The following is an 18,255-nucleotide window of genomic DNA, read 5'->3' as shown; positions in this document are numbered from 1 at the left end:
AAGTATGGGCCCTTAATACATAGAATGGTTTTAATATTCTTACCAACTCAAAGGTTTTCCTGATCAGTATATGTTCTTTGCCTTATACCTATGCTAGATCTCAGACGGTTAAGAGATGGAAGGGCATACAAAACCCTCACACAAGAGTAATACATAGCAAGTCTTACAATGTCTCAAGCTTTGAGTCCTTCAGATGGAAGAACGTCTAACTAAGTGTTTCCTTTCACCTTGAAAGGCAAGCAGAGACTATAAAAGAGTTTTGGGGAATATGTACAGCAATATCACATCCACCCAGATAATAATAATAATAATAATAATAATAATAATAATAATAATAATAATAATAATAATAATAATAATAATATAGTGCTTTAAGCCTTTTAAATAGAACAAATCTGATTCCAAGACCAACATCCTTGCCATTAGTCTACAGCAGGCATGTCAAACTCATGACGTCACGTGATGTCGCATGATGTATTGTGACTTTTTCCCCTTTGCTGACAATGGGGGGTGGGCGTGGTTTCAGTATGATGCATCCAGCCCGCGGGCCGGCAGTTTGACATGCCCGGTCTACAGAGTTTATACTCCTGTCTATTGCTGATTATCCACCATCCCTTCTCTATTGCCTTGAATTAGTCTTTCTTCCCTGAAAGCAATAAATTAAATCAATTAGTGCAGGTTCGCATCCCACCAGGCTCAAGGTTGACTCAGCCTTCCATCCTTCCGAGGTAGGTAAAATGAGGACCCAGATTGTTGGGGGCAATTAAGCTGACTTTGTAATAATGCCGCTTGGGGTGTGTGTGAAAGCCCTAATAAGCAGGCATATACATAGAATGAAGGCTACTGCTAAGCTTGTAAGCCGCCCTGAGTCTTCGGAGAAGGGCGGGATATAAATGGAATTAAAATAAATAAAAAAATAAATTAAATCTTTTCTGATTCTTTGACTTTCACACCATGTGCTGCTTTTCTTATTTATAGCACGCGCTCATATTTTGCTAGAAGCAAATGACAGAAATCAAACCACCACATTAGAAACAACATTCACGACCGAAAGTATTTCTATTGATCTTTTTATCCGTCAGTCACTTAAGGCTGCAACCAAGAGAACTAAGTTGGCCAAACGCACACAGGAGAAATTCTTCTTGGACTGAAAAATGGCAACTATTTTAGGAGACCAACTGGATGCATTTGAGAAGTAGTTTTTTACACGTTCATCCTTCGCCCTGAAATCCTCAGCTCTCCTCTAAGGATGGATTAAAGACTTCAAGCTTGAACAGCTGCTTTGAGTGATTCACAGTCAAAATAAAACATGCACGTTTAGTGAGTTTTGGTCCAATTATGGAACAAGCTAGGCTGGTTTGGTCTGAGTGAAAGAACAGCCTGAGTGGAATTGTTTTAAGTGTTCTGTGCTATTTTAGGTGATTTGATTGGAAGGCTCCTTGTTTTTGTTTTTTGCAAAAAGGAGTGTTCCTTTTTTTACTTCCTCCCGCCTCCCACCCCCCCACCCCCAGGCTACTACTGTAAGGACAGGACACGTCTTTGATATTATTGGCTTAGGCTGAAGAGGATGAGGGAAATGTTCTGGAATTAAGCAGAAGGCATTTAAGGAATGCATGGTACAATGAAGGAGACCTTTTGGATCTGATTTTTTTTTCCCACCCACATACCACTGTTTAACTACCTAGAACAGGGGTGTCAAACTGCCAGCCTACTGCTGGCAATGGAAAAAAAGTCGTGATGCATCGCAACACATCACGTGTGACGTTGCGAGTTTGACACCCTTGACCTAGAAGGTAAATCTCTGTTCCTCTGCTGAAGCTGGACCTCACATGCGTTCACACGGTTGCTTTGCCGTAGTTTCCCCTCTGCTCAAAACCAGGAGGAAATCATATCGGCATAAATTAGCGGGCCCTTAACAAGCATCTAGAACAGGGCTATGCTGTGCTTCTGCTCACGCAGCTCCAGCACACAACCCTGTTTAAGACAGCAACTGGTAGCTTTTTAAGGAAGATTGTGAAATTACCAACTGAGAAAAAGTCACTATTAACAGCCATACAGCCAAGACTATCCTAGCAGCCATAAAGAATATGGTGCTAGGATAGTCTTGTCAGATCCAGGTGCTCCATCCAATTAATTTTTATTTCTATTGGTTTTTCTTCTCAAAGGCTGTTGACCTATCAACCTGTAGAGAGCAGCAGAGCATCTAGAGAGAGGGGCGGGGGAAACTACCTTTGCAACGAGCCTGTAAAAACAAGAGTAAATGGAGAAAGTCTATGTTCCTGACTGTCCTCAGGGTTAGGATTAGGCTGACATAATGCTAAGAAAAGGTTTACTTTAAAACATTTCTGAAAGGAGCCCCCAATTGAGTGAATAAGCTGAGTTCAGTTCATTTTATTTGCCAGGATGCATCTTGACCTGTAGATAATTAACTTGAAAGAGATGTCCGAGAAAGTGAGGTCTCCGTGTTCTTTCTTTCAAGACAGATTAGCAACCTCTCCTCGTGTTCCTTTCAATTAGCAAAACTCTGGGGAAAAGCAGAAGGCTACACTTTTGAGTTTTTATATTGGGGAAGGGCAGTATAGGTGGAGAACGAACCTAATCATTCCATAACTGGAATCTTCAAAAAAAGTTATTTTTTTTTCTCTTTTTGTCCATAAGCACTACACTAGTAGTAGCACTTTTCATGAGCTACTATGCCAGTGGTGGCGAACCTATGGCACGCGTGCCAGAGGCGGCACTCAGAGCCCTCTCTGTGGGCATGCGCACCACCACCACTAGCAGCTCACGCAGGTCTCTTAGGGGGCCGCTGCTGCCGCCTGGAGCAGCAGCCCCGCCCAGCACAAAGCAGGCAAAATGGCTGGCTACCAAGCTCAAGTAGAGGTGTTAGAGAATCGAGGTGGCCATGCCTACTTGGCCACACCCACCCTGGCTGCTGTGACCACCCTGGCTGTGCCCACCCAGTGGGCCACACCCCCGCCCTCTCTGACGGAACCAAAATGCTGATGCGGCCCTGGCACTTTGCAACAAATAAGTGGGTTTTGGGTTACGGTTTGAGCACTCGGCCTCTAAAAGGTTTGCCATCACTGTACTATGCCATCTATTCTTCTGATCATAGGGTGATAAGAAAGATGCAAGGTATTTGGGGGTGGGGTGATCCCATTGTTTCCTATGGCCAAAACAGTCAAAACATTTCAAGATGTCTTTCTGTAAAATAAGAAACTGGATCAGGTTGTGTTCTGGCAAAATACAGACAACTCAAAAGTGTTTAAACCATTAATAGGTATATTCCTGTGTAATGTTCAGTTAATTGTAGCACTGGTTATGCTTGATGAATTAGGACTTAGTGGAGGGATTTATCCAGTTCGCACCACTTTGGCAGAACCGGTAACTAATTTTTTGTTGCCCAGGCCCAGAATGGACTTCTGGAAGTGGCATCCACACACAGAATCAGTTGTTCACATATTTGAATCCCACCACTGGACTTTGTACAAAAGCTACTTCCATGATAGCAACTTAAAAAAGAACTTGTGCTGATTCATTTTCAGCAGTATATCCTTACTGGGTTAAAAAAAATCAAGCAGTTTCAGACAGTCTTCTCAACTAGGAGGTAATATTATTAACATGATTTGCTATAATTATCTAAGAACCTGCAGTCTTGAGATATACTTCTACACAGTAATTTTAGTTTTAATAAGCTAAATACTCCTAATAGCTAGAGACATTCAACAGTATTTTGACAGAGAATTCCAAATTTAACTAGAGTTAATGTTCCAGAACATTGCTGCGGGAGAATGACCTGGCCTTCAATTATTCTTAAAACTTAAGATAATATTTCAGATTTCCACCTACACTGTGAAAAGATGTTGACACAAGTAACAGCTGTCCTCCTCCTTTATCTGAGAAGCCCAAGGCTAGGAGGTAAAGTCTTAATTATTTTGGTTAATCTCCAAGCAAACATCGGTCACAGAACATTCACCAGTAATTGTAAAGGTCTGATTTCAGTCCAATGTAGTCACTATTCCGCCTGCAAACTTTACTACATCTATATTCTTCAATTATTTGAAGATTTATCAGCTACTGCAGCTTAAGCAATTCCATTCTATTTTTCCTGAATAAAAACTACATACTTCATTTCTCCTAGTATAAATAAAGTAATAAACATTAATTACCTCTTTAGGTAAAGATACAAGTTTGTTTCGGTCAGCATTCAATATATTCAGCTTCTTTAGTTTTCCAATGCTCTTTGGCAAAGTCTGAAACAAAACAATGTCGGCAATTAATATTGCTGGAATTTCAAAGTAAATTGGGCAAAGCAAGCAGTGAGCTAATTAATGTGCTGCAACTTTTTAAGAATTTGTCTTTAAACAGAATGATGAAATGATAGGCCAAAATCTTTACTAAGAGGAGTTCTATCATTATCATCATCATCATCATCATCATCATCATAACAACAACTACTACTACTACTAGCAGTAGTAGTAGTAGTAGTTGGAAGGGACCTTGGAGGTCATATAGTCCAATCCCCTGCTCAGGCAGGAAACCCTACCATTACAGACAAATGGCTGAATTTCAGATGTCTGAGATTTAAAAAGTTCAATAGATGCATGATCAGTATTTCCATCTGTACCGACTTATACCTCAGGATAATTGGCACAACTGCAAAACCTTCCTGAGTAACCAAGATAAGAAATATTTATTTTAAAAGATGATCACATCTAGTTTGGGGCAATTTCTCACAGAAACCTCTTAGTCCTCCTTCTCCAATTAGGATTTTTGATGTTTCAGAGATCAGTAGTTAACATTACCTACGTATGCCTTTTCTCCACTTACAGGTGAACAAGGAAAATGAAGGCAATTCACATAGCAAGTAATAGATCCATGATTATTGTACTCATAAAAACATACTATTGAAGATAACATAGGATTACTTCTGTGGTTTTTTCCTCTCTCAAAGTATTTGCCTTATTCTGCAACAGTGGCTAGTAAATTAGTCTCAAGTTGGAGCAGCATATAATAGAGAGAGAACAAATTACAGCCTTTATTTTACTATTACATCTTGTTCTAGCACACTGCAAAGCAAACATATGATGTTCCATTGTTACTCCTCCCATTCCTCAGCTTTGCAGGTTTTAACTCCTTCTTCCCCATTTATTAGACCAATTGTTCCATAATTCTATCCTAAAAATGAGATAAAACCACTTCTTAACTCTATCACTGACCTTTATCAAATTTTTAAATTAATTTTGTTGAAGGTCTTTCTCATTGCCCTCCAAAATCAACTGGGACAGGTTTTTCCTCTCCAGATTTATTATTTGCCCTCCACCAAATGTGATTTCCTCCTGGGAAAGCTGTTACAAAACTATCAGCCAATCTTTATTATTTAATTTACTAAATATCTATTAAAATTTATAAATTACATTAAGTACTAGAGTATTGAAGTTTGAGGTGATTGAAGAAAGCCAAAACATAATTTAGCATGCCAGCATCCTATTACTTTCTGAACAAGATCATGCTTTATTAGGTCTTACATTTAGCAATCGCTTTTTCCATCAATACAGTTTCTGCTCTACTACACTAACCCTAGCTGGATAATTTGGTATTACAACAGTTTTGGTGACGGTTTGTTGCTGGAACTTTGCACTTTTATATGGCCCAAGGGCTAATCAATAAAGTTGTTGTTGGTATTACAACCAAATTCAAGTGAAACCTGCTTTGAAATAATTCCATGCTTTTCTCTCTGCCCCATTCACTGTTGAGCTGATATTTTGGTCTACTATAACTTCATGCTATTCAATATTGTGTTTAAAATGCATCCTGACGGACAGTAATTCAGTTGTTTCGTACTTCACTGTAATTGTCATAAGCTCTTAAAATAGGTAAATAAAGGTTCTGCCATCCTCATTTAATGCCATCATTTGAGGAGCTAACAGCATACTTACCAGCAGCTGATTTTCTGTAAGAACTAATTCTGTAAGACATTCACAGTTTCCTACAGCTTCTGTTAATTGACTAAGCCTGTTCTGGTCAACCTTCAAGATGGATAGCTTTTTTAACTTTCCTGTAGACACAAAAAATGAGCCTTTAAAAATGTTGTAGACAAAACAAAACCAGAGACCCTAATTGTAGCAATTATCAACTACTTAAGGAGAAAACAATCTTAACTAATTCTCCAGAATATTCAGATGTTCTTGAAAAATTCTGATTTTTTTAAAAAAGCTTTTTTACCTAATAAAGTCTATCTTTCAAAAGATAACCTTCCAAAGACATTTTTACAATTAAAAAAACCAACAAAGCTTCTCGAGTTTCCAGGCCTCAGGTCATCCGGATTTGAAATTGTAAAAACTGTAACCCAATATTGTTCAAAAGTCACAAGTCATGAAAAGCCTGCCCAATTGGTATTTTAGCTGAAAGATTGAAGACCAGAGTGATAAAGTGAGACACTATATCGACGCTCTTTGTTCATCTTGGAGAAGGGCTTCCGATAAAGCTGTGTGGTCAATGCAGTAAGACAACTGTAGCCCTTCAAGGCAGATCTGGCTAGGAAACCATTGCTGTACAGATCGGTATTAGTTTTATCAAAAAGCTACAGTAACTCTGAATGTATTTCCCTCTTCTCTCCCTTTTATCTTCATGAAACCTAGAAAGGGTTTAGTCTGAGACATTTACTCAGGTTACATTCCTGCCCTGGGCTCAGTCATCTTTTATCTGATCATTGCCTTCTTCCTGTCCCTCCAGGCTATTGCCTATATGCCCTCAATAGCCAATAACTATCTACTCTCCTCAAGGAGCCTCATCTAGTGTTCTCTTTGGGCTCTTTTAGACACCAGTCAAAAGTAAGGTCATTCATCCAGGCTTTTAAACTTGAAATGTGCCTTCTCAGCTGATTCACCAATGGCAGAAGTGAACACATGGACATCCAGATGCTGTTAGAGCGGAATTGCTATCATCTTTCAACATTGATTCTACTGGCTAGATTGACGGGAGGGTTCAACGACATCTGGGAAGAACGTCTGGGAAGGTAGCCCTTGCCTACCTTAAAAAGAAAGCCATGCTCTAACAAGTGGACAACAGAATTACATTTTTGACAGAAAAGCAAGAAGGCGTCCTTAAGCAAATAATCTATGCTACTTAAGAGGAGAAATTCCAGGGGCACATTGCAAAATGAGGAAACCAATCGTAATTAGCAAGAGTGTGCTCAACTTTATAATCATTGGTAGCCAAAAGCAATGTTCACAAAATATTATTTTTGCGCAACTCATCACTGATCCATGTATTAAAGACGAATGTGTTTTCAGGAGAAGCAGTGATAGCATCAACTGAGAACCCCAGATAAAACCTCTTTGCCTCTCTCAGGGTTTGCAAGAGAGTGTGAAGCATAGATAATTGTATGGGCCACGCTATCTTCTTGAAAGGAAGGGTGGAATCAAAACACAACATCCAAAAAGGATTAGGATGTGAGTTCTTATGGGATGTGACCCCCCCTCCGATCAAAGAATGTCGATTGGTGGCCCCCAGGGGGAGGGTGTTCTCTGTGGGCGCGCCAGACCTGTGGAACCGCTTGCCGGTCGAGCTCCGGATGGCCCCTGACCTTCGCTCCTTCCGGCGCGATCTAAAAACTTATTTATTTGAGCAATCCGGCCTGGTTTGATGGGTTAAGGGATGGGTTTTAACATGGTTCTTTAATTACTGTTTATATTGGGCATAATATTTAATTGTTTTTTAACTTTTGTATTTCGTTTTTAATATTTATTGCCCTGTACACCGCCCTGAGTCCTTCGGGAGAAGGGCAGTATAAAAATTTAATAGAAAGAAAGAAAAGTTGCAAACCAAGTGGGAAAGGATGGAAATATATAGGGAAATTAGTCTAGCTAAGCTTAAATTCTTTTTAACTTTTTCCTCTTATTCTAGAATCTGCTGCTGAATTCTGTGGGCAAGTTTGGATAAGGGTGATGCCAGCAAATCAAGAGAAAGAAACTCCATAGAACTAAGCGACCAGGAATCATCCTCCTGCCCTTGTGCCCACAAGCAGAGGCTTCCCAAAGCCGAGGGGTGTTTCAGCTGGCAGAGACAGCTGCTCTTCCCTCCTGATTAGCCTGACTCACTGCCTGGAGTCACACCTGTTGCAAAGACCATCCTAGGCTTTTGTTTCCCAGGGCACAGGCTTATCTGGAGCAGGAACCCAGAAGAACACAGGGCACAAAAAGCCACATCGCACAGCTCAGAAGAATGACCTTCAGCCTCATTAGGTTGGGTCCATGGATGAGTTAACTACGGTTCCTCCATCCAGCAGGCTCCTGCTGGGCCAGCAGCCCCGAAAATCTGGGGACAGGACATAAGACTTGAGCAGGAGGCTGTCTCCTAGGTCTCCCTCCGCAAAATAAGGGTGTATTCACATAGGCATCACACCGTCGCGAATCTAGGGTGGATGCTGGGCAAATGGGTGACAACCGTTCCCTGCAATAAGCTACATCTCGCCATTTCCTCTCTTGCAACTGGAGCTGACACCTGATCACACTGGGAAATCTCCTCCTCCCATCGTAGGACTCGCTTGGTTTTACTCCCAGACCAAGTATTGATGAATCTGATTCTGATCCTTCCTTGAGGAAACCAGCAGGTGTGGAAAATTCATGGCAGTTTTCAGGGAGAACTGATCAGATGACCGGTTTCAGAGTGTCTGTCAGACTGAAGGGGAGCTTGCAATCGTGTTCCCTGCCCTGAAGTCAAGGGTAATGTAAGCACGAGTGTGTTTTGATGGTGGAATACACAAGGTATACTTTTGGACAGACACTAACAATCACAGGTTTCAAAATAGGGGCAGACTGACCTTGAAGATAAGGAGTTGGTTAGCAAGGCGTGACAGATGCAGGACGGAGGATACAGTCCAGGCAGCCCTATTTATAGACAGTGCTTTTTAAACGCACAGTAAGAGCTCTATTGTGTCTCCTGACATCCAAAGGTTGATGGAGGAGGCATACCAAGGGCTACAAGGATACCCACGACATTCCCAGAGCCAGGAGGTGGGGCTAAGGGGGTAAGGTACAGGATGAGGAACCCACACAGTGCTAAGTCATTAATGGGCCATCTCACTACTATCAAGAAGAAGCTCATTAGTTGTTGTTGTTTTTTAGTTGAGAAGGAATCAAAAACCTTTCTTTTATCATTTCAGGGAGACAGAGCATCCACAAAATTTGAGAACTCCTGGGTAAGGATAATACTAGCTAAAGGGGGGCAGAGATCGGCCCCTAGGTCTCTCGTTTGTGGAGTTCCTCAGGGGTCGGTTCTCTCGCCTCTCCTGTTCAACATCTACATGAAACCGCTGGGTGAGATCATTCGTGGTTTTGGAGTTGGGTATCATCAATACGCCGATGATACCCAACTTTTCTTTTCGACCCCAAACCACCCCAGTGATGCCCTCGCTGTGATGTCCCGTTGCCTGGAGGCGGTTCGGGTCTGGATGGGGAGGAACAGACTTCAACTCAACCCTAACAAGACTGAGTGGCTGTACATTCCGGCATCCCGGGACATTCAAAATGTTCCATCTCTTTCTATGGGGGGTGAGCTCTTACCCCCCGTGGATAGGGCTCGCAACCTGGGAGTCCTCCTAGATTCACGGCTTACTTTGGAAGATCATATAGTGGCCATGACTAGGGGGGCTTTCGCCCAGGTTCGCCTGGTGCGCCAGTTGCGGCCCTATCTGGACCGGGATGCCCTGTGTACGGTCACTCATGCGCTCGTGACCTCTCGCCTTGACTACTGTAATGCTCTCTACATGGGGCTTCCCTTGAAGACCACTCGGAGGCTCCAACTGGTACAGAATGCGGCCGCGAGAGTTGTCTTGGGAGTTTCCCGGTACTCCCATGTTACACCTTTGCTCCGCGAGCTGCATTGGCTACCAGTTGTCTTCCGGGTGAGGTTCAAGGTCCTGGTCATGATCTTTAAGTCCTTACATGGCATGGGTCCGGGTTACCTCGGGGACCACCTGCTGCCGGCGTCAACTTCCCTCCACCCAGTACGTGCCCACAGAGAGGGCCTCCTCAGGGTGCCTCCGGTCAGGGAATGTCGACTGGTGGCCCCCAGGGGGAGGGCCTTCTCTGTGGGTGCTCCGGCATTATGGAACCAACTGCCGGTTGAGCTCCGGATGGCATCAGACCTCCGATCCTTCCGCCACGGCCTGAAGACCCACTTATTTGAATTAGCTGGTCTGACCTGATGGGGGAATATGGGTTTTAAATTGGTTTTTAGTACTTTATTATTGTTGTTTTTTAACTGGGCACTGGTTTAATTTCTTTTTAACTTTTGTATCGTTATTTATATATGCCCTGTGAACCGCCCTGAGTCCCTAGGGAGAAGGGCGGTATAGAAATCAAATAAAACTAAACTAAAACTAAACCTCCAAGCATTTGAATCTAATAAGGCAATTGAACTAGACCCTTCTAAGCTCTCTATTATTAAAAAAATCTGATGCTGGATATGGGTATGGATAAGAGGGAAGATTTTATGTTATCCCAGTAAAATACAAGCTTCCTACTGAAAACAAATCACGTGCCTTGCAAGTGATCCTCCAATTCAATGCGGAAAAATTGGGGGAGGCATGCATGGGAGCATTTAATTTACCTGTGCTTTATTGTGTAATTTATTTACACAAACCTTGGTGAGTTTATTGTTTTCTTTATTCCTGCTTTATTAACTTCCTATAGGAAAGCACTTTATATTTCTCATGCATTGCTGTGTCAGACCTGCTTCCAATGCAGTTGCTGCTCGAAATGCATGTATTAATAAATGCAATACAGTATTTCCATATGTGTAACATAGCCAAATTGTATATACATTTATGCAGAGTTGTAGCTGTATAACTGTAGTAGGCATAAATTGAAATACCATGTATATTTAATAATTTGTATTTACAGCACATGTGGATGTCACAAGCCATAGTACAGTGCTATAATCTGGAGATAAGTGGGAAGTGACACTGCTATTTCAAATTGTTGGTAGTTTCTTTTCTTTAAATTCTACTAATGCACATGCATCTACACAGCTGTGGAGGAATACAGTATAAAAATAGTGCGGTGGTTCACAACTGCTCAGCTAGACAGAATGGCAATGAAAATATAGCCTCAAAATAACACGTTAAAAAAAACCCTTCTCTGTCTGCAAACATCAATAAGCCATCTGGGGAAAAGAGCAAAACTGGTTTTAAGCTTTTAAAATGACTCACATTGGTGAAAGTTATACTGTCATTTGACTGGAACATATATAACATGCAATTCACAGAAACAACAAATAGTGGTGGGTAGGTGCACATTTAAAGTATTCTGCAGAAAAATAACTATCAAGGGAGCAATAGCATCAGAAGAATGTGTTTGGAAGTACCATTTGAAAAAAAATCAAACACCACAGTTCTGGGATAAAATAATTATGTTAATTACTTCATTATTTCTTTTTGCTTTTAGCTGTATGACACCTTACAGAGTTCCACTGTGAAAATGAAAAGCATGATGCATAAAAGTCCACAGTCAAAACTTTCTTTGCAAGATTTCTAAAAAAAATAAACAGGAATTGTAAGAAATCAACCAGCAAAAAATAAACCGGCCATTGAAATGGCATGCATTAATATAAGCTAATTGAAGACTATGCATTTAGGGTCCTGGAGTTGCCCTAAATCTGTGAACTTTTATGGAATATCCCAAAGGATATTATTTCTACAGAGGAGACAGATTTGTGGACAGTCCAATAGAAACGACTGTTTCCATATGTACATTTGCATGTGTATGGAAATCTCAGTAGAATGCTGCCGTCTGTGGCTTCATCACAAAAATATTTCCAAACAAACCTAAGAACATTTATTACATGTTGCACTGCAGGTAAAACATTTGATCTTCTGCACTGAAGAATGGTATCTACTATATCTGATAGACAATCGTATCTGTCAGGCTGATTCTTGCATTCACAGAATCATCTGATTTTTATGGTCACCAATCACTGAGAGGTATATTAATAAAAAAAATATGGGTGTCCCCATTACCTTCATAATAATAAAACATTTGAAGATCTAATTTATATCCAACATGCCATCCATCAATATATCATACTGACAATGATCATGGGTACTACACTCAGAAGGAAAAAAGGGAAAAACTAAGGGGGCAGTTATTTTTTTAAAATACCGTGAGTAACTCTGTTAGAGAGCCAGATGGAGCTTAATTAATGGAACCTAACTTATTCATACATCTCCAGTTGTCCCCTCAGCAATGGCTAATGTATTTCCGCTAATTGCAACATGTAACTAGTTGCAGCAAAACTGCTGATTAGCTGCTTGTAAGCCATATCATCAAGAGCAGGAAAACAAGCAACCAGGATGTTTAGCAAGTGGGAGGGAAAATAATGATAAAGAGGAAGAGATCTGAGCAGTATTAGTTAGGATAAAACAATCAACATAATACTTTCAGTATGCAAACAGAGAAGTTTCTGCTGGGAAAATCACATGTCAGCAATCTCCTCTTCCATTATTATTATTATTATTAATATACATATAGAGTACACCGCTGCTCAGCGAAGCTTGGATTCAACACCTTAACAGTAGGCAATTAAATATCTTTAAGTCTGGTTGACATTTTCCAAATAACGTCAATGTTTCTTTGTACAAATAATAAACATCTATAAATATCCATTTGGGGAAATGCTGAAAATGTGCTTGATTACTCTTGAGGTAGGCCAGCATAAAAATGAAAGGAATTGCTAAAGTTTGGGATTCAGTAACAGTGGAGTGTGCCTCTATATGTGTATGTGTGTGAGAGAGAGGAGGGAGGGAGGGAAGAAGGGAGGGAGGGAGAGGGAGAGGAGGGGGAGAGAGAGGGAGGGGGAGAGAGAGAGACTGGGCCTGTGCAAAACACTTAAAGACATTTGCAGTGAGCATTAAGGTGAATCAAGAACCTACCATGAAGCAGCCATGAGATTTGCAAAGCTCAGAAAATTGCTCAGAAAGCTGCCCCCCAGGTGCCTCAGTTTGGTATGTGTATGCACAGAGCATATTTTCCTGAGGCCACCAGTGAAGCAATGTGGCCATGTGTGCACATACAGGCAGAAAAAAGCATTTGCAGCACTCCGCTCTTGCGAGTGATGCTATTTCAACCATTAAACGAAGAGGTGCTTCCTGGGTGCCAAAGTGAGTTGCAAAGCACCTGTTTCAAATGCCTTCTGCAGCCCTAATAATATATATGTCACCTGAAGAGTAGGTATAAGATTGATATAATAAGCAGATTTAAGGTCACACTGAAGAAAACACAAGGGCAGAACCTGACATTATTGCAAACGTCGGGTTGTCTCATGTCAGTATCTTCCCACTCTGTAAATGTGCAATGCAATTTAGCTCCATGATACATCATCATCACCACCATCATCATACTGAGTATTTTTCATTCTTGCCCTTGGCAAGCCGTAATGTGTTGAAACAATGTAAGTAACATCTGTAGGCAAATGAAATGATATTGCAAAGTGGCATGTACCTACTTTCAGATTCATGTTTTAATTATGGCTTCATTCAGGTGTAATACTAAATGTGAGTTTAGTTTAGTTTAGTTTAGTTTTATTTAATTTATATACCGCCCTTCTCCCTAGGGACTCAGGGCGGTTCACAGGGCATATAAATTACGATACAAAAGTTAAAATATGATTAAACCAATGCCCAAATAAAAAACAATAATACAATAATAAAAACAACACTTTTAAAAGCCCATATTCCCCCATCAGGCCAGACCAGCTAGTTCGAATAAATGGGTCTTTAGGCCGCGACGGAAGGTTCGGAGGTCTGATGTCATCCGGAGCTCCACCGGCAGTTGATTCCATAGTGCCGGAGCGCCCACAGAGAAGGCCCTCCCCCTGGGGGCCACCAGTCGGCATTCCCTTACCGGAGGCACCCTGAGGAGGCCCTCTCTGTGGGAACGCACAGGGCGGAGGAGAGTTGACGCCGGCAGCAGGTGGTCCCTGAGGTAACCTGGACCCATGCCATGTAAGGACTTAAAGATCATAACCAAGACCTTGAACCTCACCCGGAAGACAACTGGCAACCAATGCAGCTCGCGGAGCAAAGGTGTAACATGGGAGTACCGGGAAACTCCCAAGACAACTCTCGCGGCCGCATTCTGTACCAGTTGGAGCCTCCGAGTGGTCTTCAAGGGAAGCCCCATGTAGAGAGCATTACAGTAGTCAAGGCGAGAGGTCACGAGCGCATGAGTGACCGTGCACAGGGCATCCCGGTCCAGATAGGGCCGCAACTGGCGCACCAGGCGAACCTGGGCGAAAGCCCCCCTAGTCACGCCCACTATATGGTCTTCCAGGGTAAGCCGTGAATCTAGGAGGACTCCCAAGTTGCGAGCCCTATCCACGGGGGGTAAGAGCTCACCCCCCATTGAAAGAGATGGAACATTTTGAATGTCCCGGGATGCCGGAATGCACAGCCACTCAGTCTTGTCAGGGTTGAGTTGAAGTCTGTTCCTCCCCATCCAGACCCGAACCGCCTCCAGGCAACGGGACATTACAGCAAGGGCATCACTGGGGTGGTTTGGGGTCGAAAAGAAAAGTTGGGTATCATCAGCATATTGATGATACCCAACTCCAAAACCACGAATGATCTCACCCAGCGGTTTCATGTAGATGTTGAACAGGAGAGGCGAGAGAACCGACCCCTGAGGAACTCCACAAACGAGAGACCTAGGGGCCGATCTCTGCCCCCCTGCCAACACCGACTGCGAGCGTCCCAGGAGATAGGAGGAGAACCACTGAAGAACTGTGCCTCCCACTCCCAATCCCCTGAGACGCCGCAGCAAGATACCATGGTCGATGGTATCGAAAGCCGCCGAGAGGTCTAATAGGACTAGGACAGAGGAATATCCCCTGTCCCGCGCCCTCCAGAGATCATTCACCAGAGCGACCAATGCTGTCTCCGTGCTGTACTCGGGCCTGAAACCCGATTGGTAGGGGTCCAGAAAATCCGCTTCATCCAGGACCAGAGGGAGCTGATGCGCCACCACACTCTCAACAACCTTCGCAAGAAAGCGAAGGTTGGAGACTGGACGAAAGTTGTTCAATACAGCTGGGTCCAAGGCAGGCTTCTTGAGGAGAGGTCTCACCACCGCCTCCTTCAAGACGGTGGGGAAATAACCCTCACTCAAAGAAGCAGATATGACCACCTGGAGCCAGCCTCGTGTCCTCTCCCTGGCTGCATAAACCAGCCAGGAAGGGCACAGGTCCAACAAACATGTGGAGTGAGCTTCGGCGTCATGTTTTTTTCCCCCACTGGCCATAAAATGACCCCAAACAAACCAAACAGAACTTGTGATTGTTTCCATCAATTACACCTTAGATTAACCGCAATATAGTGTTCCGACCCAACTGCCAAACTGTGATCATAAACAGAGGAGAAACTTCTGATAGGGCATACATAACTACTATAGTGAGACTTTCATAAGCTAATTCACAACTAAATCATGATTCAATAGAGGAGCAGCAGTCACAGGACCCTAAAGGAGGCTCCAATGCTACATACAGTAAAACAATCCAGGATCATAGGTTGCCCACTGATGCCTCAATGTTATGTACGAATAGTGCCAATATTTGCCCTTATTTGCACTAGCATCAAAAAAACAAAACGTTCCTAATAATACACATTAGGCAACATGCATCGGTGTCAATCAACTTCTTACTTGGATTAAATAGTCCAATTTTTATTCTTTAAAAGGAAAGATTTCACGCACCTACACCGTCTGGTAACATTTCAAGGAGATTCTGAGAGATGAGGAGGTCAGTTAAAGAGGTCAGGCCATTTATCTCTTCAGGTAGCTTTTCTAGTTTGTTTTCAGAGATATCCAGACACAGCAGGTTTTTCAGGCTTCCTATTTCCTACAAAACAAAAAGACAAAGTCTTGCCTCAACCCGCAATGCCCAGAGATCTGACATTTGTGCAATTACAACATTCCTAAGGGCATTGCTACAAATCCTCCCTGCTGGATGATAACACCCTTGTGATGATATCACAAATGGATCACCAGTAAAATCTGTATGTGCAACATCTAGCATGGGCCAACAATCTGTTAGTATTCTTTCAGACTTTGAGGGTACATAAATCAACACCCAACTTTTAGTACTGGCTCAAGGTTCAACAGTTCAACATAAAAAGGTAAAGTACATGAATTCAATTTCCGCTTTCTACTGACCTCAGCAAATGTCAGGACTCGTGCAAGGATAGCATACATAGGTTTTATGCCTTTTACAACCAGAGATTTTACTGAAGCAACATTTTGAACATTTATTTCCCTGATTTATATATAAATCCCACTGCTCGATTACTGAAATCTTGTGTTTTGACTGCAGTTAGCAGAAGATACAGATACTGGTGTAAGATTATAAATTTAACACACAATGCACACCCTTGCCAGATATTCACAACTGTGGATATATTGACCTAGATCAGGTCTTCATTCATCTCAGCACTCATTCTGCTAAATCAACACAGCGGAAAGCAGACATACCCAAATAGCCAGTCTGCATTTGTTGTGTTGAACATCTCCCTTTGTGACACAAGGTTAACAAGTAACCCAAACCCCGCGCCATGGTGATAGAGGTTAAAGAACAGAGGTGGGCATCTGTGGCAACTTTATAACCTGTGAACTTCAACACCCAGAATTCCTGAGCCAGCCACGAAAGAACACGTAAGTTTCTACATACTACCCCTTTTTAATTTCCAAGTTTGGCAACTTCTACAACTGGGCATTCTGTTTCATTGTCATCAACTCTTCAAAATATCTGTTTATAAACCCCTCCTGAAGAATTTCAAAAGTGTTAAATCAGGACAGCAATCTTAACAATGCAAATCTTCCCTCAAACTGGACACATTCTGAAGAAACTCTGTAGCATTCAGTCATATATCTAATTCTGTGAGTGTTTCATGGACACAGACTTTAACATTTAGCTGTTTCACTATCCCCTAGTTTTACACTGTTCAGGGAAATGTACTTTATCTTACTTCCAAGTAAACAGGCATATTGCTTTCATAAACAATACTTGGCCGAAAGAACCAACGTAATGTTCTTGCCCCAGAACAACTTCATCAGCTTCAAAATGGAGACACAAATAATGAAGATGAAAAGGTGCTAACATATTGAGAATAAACATGGAATAATAAAAAGAGTAACTTTTAAAAAATAACAGCACACTAAAATTTAAATGGTTTTATTTCAATAAGCAGATGAGTTTAGTTGCAAAGATCCAAGAAGCATTTGTTCTTACCTGAGGTATTTCCGCCAACTGGTTTCCATCTAACCAGAGGTCTTTAAGGTTATAAAGTGCACCTATAGTTCCTGGCTGCAATATATAAAAGACAGGATGCCACAATTAGCATTAAAATATAGCACAATAATCAGTAAAAGAATCCAACTAGCCATTTTTTTTCCTGCAAATAAATAGAGTTAAGCACCAAAATAAACACTGTCATTCCCTGTTAGCCATCCCGTATCATTATTACTGTGGATTAGGGATAAGCAAAGTGATGCCCTTTGGAATACTGCATGGTACTCCTGATTGTTGGCCTAATTAATCTAAAGTAACCAATTGTACAAATCCTTCCATACTGCTGGCAACTCAAAGCTTCAAGTGGGCGAAGCAAAGGTGCAGCTCAGCCTACTGCAGTTTCTTCACTGCTTGGTTGACTTCTGATACCTACTAAGGCAGGGGTGTTCAAACTTGGCCCTTTTATGACTTGTGGACTTCAGCTCCCAGAATTCCTCAGCCAATGTGCCTGGCTGAGGAATTCTGGGAGTTGAAGTCCACAAGTCATAAAAGGGCCAAGTTTGAAGACCCCTGTACTAAGGCTTCTTTCTATCAGAAAAGCAAGCTATTTCCCAAAACTACAACACATTTAGCCCAAACGTCTTATCAAACAGTAGGATAATTTAAGCAGGATACTAAGGAAGGAGACTCTGTGCAAGGAAAAGGGGCTCAAAGCTTATTTGGAAGACCTAAAGGAGATTGAGGAAGCACTTTTTCCCAGTAACAAAGAAGAAGCAATAGAGGAAGAAAGCACTGTCCACTATCCACAGACATGGACAGGTATCTGATATAGACATAATTAATGGGGCAACTTTAAAAAGAACTGAAGACAGAATGGGATAAACATAAAGTGGAAGTAACTAAAGACGTAGCAGGTATATCTGCACAAATGAATAAACAATTTATGGAAATGTCACAGCAAATAGCAGATGTAGC

The 18,255-nt window shown here is 41.9% G+C and overlaps 1 protein-coding gene across 1 annotated transcript in view; it reads right to left on the bottom strand.

Moving 5' to 3' along the window:
• LRRC1 (leucine rich repeat containing 1) overlaps window positions 1–18,255 on the bottom strand; it is a 93,640-nt gene that overhangs the window by 21,456 nt on the left and 53,929 nt on the right. Inside the window, exons 7-10 of the mRNA XM_083348067.1 lie at window positions 17,281–17,355; window positions 15,750–15,894; window positions 5,940–6,058; window positions 4,170–4,253 (exon numbers count right to left, since the gene is read on the bottom strand). Of these exons, the coding sequence (XP_083204193.1) occupies window positions 4,170–4,253; window positions 5,940–6,058; window positions 15,750–15,894; window positions 17,281–17,355 (423 nt within the window). The remainder of the gene's footprint in view (window positions 1–4,169; window positions 4,254–5,939; window positions 6,059–15,749; window positions 15,895–17,280; window positions 17,356–18,255) is intronic.

This window comes from Vipera ursinii (genome assembly GCF_947247035.1).
Source record: "Vipera ursinii genome assembly, chromosome: 1".
Taxonomy (NCBI): domain Eukaryota; kingdom Metazoa; phylum Chordata; class Lepidosauria; order Squamata; family Viperidae; genus Vipera; species Vipera ursinii.
The sequence above is the reverse complement of the archived record's forward strand: the minus strand, read 5'-3'. Positions and strand labels throughout refer to the sequence as shown.